Genomic DNA, 4,277 nt, shown 5'->3' with positions numbered 1-4,277 from the left:
TTTTATAATTTAGAGCCAAAATCATGTCCTTTGTTTAACATTCGAGGAAACTGAGACAATTTCTTGGGTTGCTGATTAATAAATCTCCTCAAAGCCCAAATTATTAAATTGGTGAAAGACAACTGCATTTTAACAGCCAGTCCAGGAGTCCAACCTTGAGTAAGACTAAATAACCTTGGTGAATAAGCAGATACCAGTTATAATCATTTAATAAACAACTGGTTCTACCCTTAATTTTAATGTCCTACTCGATAACTAAAACTCCCAGTTCTAGTTATCTAATATATTCATAATCTTCTTGTAAAATAGCACAACACAAAGTACAGCTAGAGTAGGAAATAACCACCAACCATATAACTGTCTTCTGAAGTTTGTTTTTGCTACATAAACAATTGTACAGGAAGCAACTCAGCAAGAAGACAAAGATGTTAAAGAGATATCAATTTGAAATCCATTTGTTTTATTTAATCTGATTAAGAAAAAACAAAAAATCTGCTATGCCCCGCAAAATTATTTTTTTCAAAAGTTTTTAGTCATAGCTTCAGTTTCCTCAACAAACAGCTTTCTTTCTTGGTCTTCCTCTGGGCCTTTTTGGGGTCTTACAGACTTTTTTTCTTTCCCTGTTCTTCATTTCAGTGGGGTCAAAGTCTAAGTCCTCATTTTCTTTCTGCCTTGATGTCACTTTTTCATTGTTCTTCTCCTCGTCCTCCGTTAGGTCCAAGGATTCATCACTTTCACACAGCTCCTCTTCATCATCTTCACTACTGGACTGTCTCCTCTTTCTTGGCTTCCGGTTTCTATCTTTAGCAGTATTAGTGTTTTTATCTTGTCTTTGCCGTTTTTCCTCTTCAACTGTTGTGTCTTTGATCTTCTTCTTTGGTCTCCCGATGGGTCTGCCTGTGGTTCTCCTTTTTTTAAACCCTCCTCCACCAGTCCACACGTCTTTCACAGCGTGATCCTCCTCTACAATATCATTCAATGAGTCTGTGCCTCTTTCACCCTCAGGGTCACCTCCAACGGATCCCTCCAGGTTTGCAGTCTTCTTCTGATTCTCAGACTCTGTGTGGAAACGCTTGAGGTGACTCTTCAAGCTCACGTTGTGATTGAAGCCTCTGTTGCAGTGCTGACACTTGTAAGGCCTCTCCCCTGTGTGCATACGCATGTGGGACTTCAGATGGCCAGACTGGTTAAAGCCTCGCTCACACACTGAACACTTGAATGGTTTTTCTCCCGTATGCACCAGCAGGTGTCTCTGGAAAACTTTAAAATACAAAAATTCCATCCCACAAATGTGACATTTTAGCAGACCTTGTTTTGGGTGATCTTTCATATGGACTTGGCGGTTCTTGAACGTGTCGAACATCTCAGAACAGTGGGGACATTTATAAGGTCTTTCTTCACCAGAGTGGATCTGCTCATGATTGTTCTTGTCAGTTTTAGTCTTGAACCCAGCAAGGCAGAATTTGCATAGGAACTGATGGTTTGTATTGTGTATTTTGCTGTGGATTGCTAAAGACTGCTCACTGACACACCTCTTCCCACAGATGTTACAAGAGAAGGGCTTAATTTTATACTCACAAATGTGAGGCCTTCTGGTTTTAAATAACTTTCCACATTCTGTGCAGAGCTCCTTGTGTTTTGGAGCAGATTCCTCAGTGTCTTCATCAGAAGGGTTATAATCCTCATCCTCATCCTCATCCTCATCAGAATCCAAAATCAAAGACTCGTGCTCTGGTTCCCAGTTGTCATCTGAATTCTCAACCTTATCCGTCTTGCTGGGTTCATCCCGTTCCTCCCTGTGATCACCCTCTTCATCAGCAATTTGGTCTTTCTCTGATGACATCTCATCTGCAGATATCTGTAAAGCACAAAACAGAACAAAAGAGGGTCTTAGTTTCGAGTCTAAAATTATATAGAATCCGAATAAAGTTACATTTCAACTCTATTGCTCAAGCAATTTGATTAAAGTTCACTTATAGGAGGTAGACAATGCTGGAGATGAATGTGCCAGAGCACTTGTTTACCAATTACTCAATCCAGTCAATTAAAACATTCCATCAACAAATGCCCAAAAGTCACTGATATTTAAGTTGCCTCCACTCTTTAAATAAGGATGTTTGTGAACGGATAAATATGGCTTATAGTATTATGGTGTTCAGACTGGCCTTATTTGAATACATTTGTTTTAAAGAGGAAATGAAACGGTCAAACAAACTAACTTAATCCACAAGACTGTGTCATACTATTATCAATAACTATATAGCAGTACCTCAAACGGTGATGTCACAGGGTTAATTAACGCTAACTCTAGGAATTGGATACATTGAATATACTGGCGATACATTATAACCATAAAACCCTAAAAACATTTGGTTTTAAGGACCACAAGGCTGAACAGACATGAAAGCGTCTAAATCACATTGCTTATGCAATGTGAGTGTGTTGACCGGCCAACACACTTTGACAGCGGGTCAGCAGCAACAATCAGCTGTTATAAGACGCTAAGCAGGCAGAACAGTGACACAGTTATGTTGACGTCATCCGCGCGCCGGACTGGAGTTGTGACAGGCAGCCGGGCCACAGGTGGCTACGCTCTACCCTTTATATTGGTTCAGCTAGCTAATCTGAATCGTTCCATTCCATTTCGAGAGCGAGAACATCTGTGGTTGTAGCACTAGACATCTTCCAGGCATGTGAGTTAAACTAGCTGCAGTTCAGCAGACAGGATGAATGAATGGTAGCTGGCGCACGCGGATGACGTCATACACACTGCGATTTGTTTTTTTAAAAATATATAAAATATAACCGCGGATGTCTGGGGGACAGTGATTCACCTTCATGTAATGAATGCTGGCGTACCATAAATAATAAATTATGAACAGATTAGTCTGTGACTTCAACTCGTTGCCCATAGGAAGACGTTACTTCGATATAACCTAACCAAATATATTCAGAACGGCTCCAAATGACACTAAATTAAAATGGGTGAGTAGAACATGATGAAATAACATAAAATCAAGGGCCCAATGATTTCCAAAACCCTTTCTCTGCCTTATGAAGACTAGAGTTTTAAAGTCTAGTTTTGTTTCAGTCCTTGGAGAATGATTTTATGTCTGATGCTTTTTTTATTCTTATACAAGAAAATGACACCTGAAATTTTTAATAGCACTCAAAAATAAATAGAAGAACCCTACCATAAAGACAAAAACATGTTATATGGTACCTACCTCTACAGATATTTCCAAGCATTCTGCCTGGTGATCATCTAGAAGGACAGAAATGCTTTTTTCGCTCAGATTTTTCCATTGCCTACTGTAGCTACACTGCAGGCACTGCTGGTTCAGGACTAGCAGAACTCCATGGAACGACTTCTCCATCTTTACTTTGGATTGACATAAAGGGCACTTGGCACTGAACAGCTGGAGGAGCTGCTTTTCATTCACAACATACATTTTCATCCTCTGAAGTAGATTGATTCTGAAAAAGACATTAACACCCAAGTTTTAGAGATACAGATTTTGAAACTTTAAACTTGTGCAAAAAACATAATGGTCAAAATAATGACAGAGAATAGTTGGAGTAATACCCACTTTTCCCGGATAATGTCAAGGTTTTCGATTTTTTGCAGCATTCTACAATAACTGGACTCTGAAGATTCAGAAACCGTGCTTAATGCTGGGCTTCCAGGGGCACCTGCAAAATATTTATTTTTTTTTTTTTTTAAATCAAGGCAAAGAAGCCATCTGTTTTTCCTCCTCAGGCTTAAAGTTGGCTCACTTAAAGCTGATATCTCTTCTTTGTCCAACGCTGAAGATCCTGGGGTTGGACCGGCACTTGTTTTTATCTGGTCAGGTTTAAAAGCAGGATCTATTGGCTCAGTTGTTTCCTAAAACAAACAAAAGCAGTAAAGTTTGTAGCAACACAACTATACAGAATAAAAGAAAACCCCTTAAAGCAACAAAAGTATCTCTACAAATTCTCAAACAACCTTGATGATAAAGAAATGGCTCAATAAATGGGTAGTTGGAAATTTGATTTGGCTCTCAAAAATAGTCTTTTAGTCCTTGACAGCTGAACCTTCAATAAGCTTTCAGAGGTTTATCCATCTTTAAATATTACTGCCTTCCTTCACCCAACTTCAAATAGAACCAAAAATAAATGGTCCCTTCAATTACTGCAATACAGTTGCAAAGTCACATGCTTTGGGTAAAGTTTTTGAAATGGACACAAATAAAAAAATTAACAACTCAGGTCATGAAAATTTTTGCAGCAACAAT

The 4,277-nt window shown here is 38.9% G+C and overlaps 1 protein-coding gene across 1 annotated transcript in view; it reads right to left on the bottom strand.

Moving 5' to 3' along the window:
• Positions 1-513: 513 nt before the first annotated feature.
• LOC107083786 overlaps positions 514-4,277 on the bottom strand; it is a 9,842-nt gene continuing 6,078 nt past the window's right edge. The window contains exons 4-7 of the mRNA XM_015373256.1: positions 3,778-3,886; positions 3,591-3,693; positions 3,228-3,477; positions 514-1,858 (exon numbers count right to left, since the gene is read on the bottom strand). Of these exons, the coding sequence (XP_015228742.1) occupies positions 551-1,858; positions 3,228-3,477; positions 3,591-3,693; positions 3,778-3,886 (1,770 nt within the window). The 3' untranslated portion in view covers positions 514-550. The remainder of the gene's footprint in view (positions 1,859-3,227; positions 3,478-3,590; positions 3,694-3,777; positions 3,887-4,277) is intronic.

Source organism: Cyprinodon variegatus, unplaced genomic scaffold (genome assembly GCF_000732505.1).
Source record: "Cyprinodon variegatus isolate N-32 unplaced genomic scaffold, C_variegatus-1.0 Scaffold83, whole genome shotgun sequence".
In the NCBI taxonomy this organism is placed as follows: Eukaryota; Metazoa; Chordata; class Actinopteri; order Cyprinodontiformes; family Cyprinodontidae; genus Cyprinodon; species Cyprinodon variegatus.
This window is presented reverse-complemented; position numbering and strand designations above follow the sequence as displayed.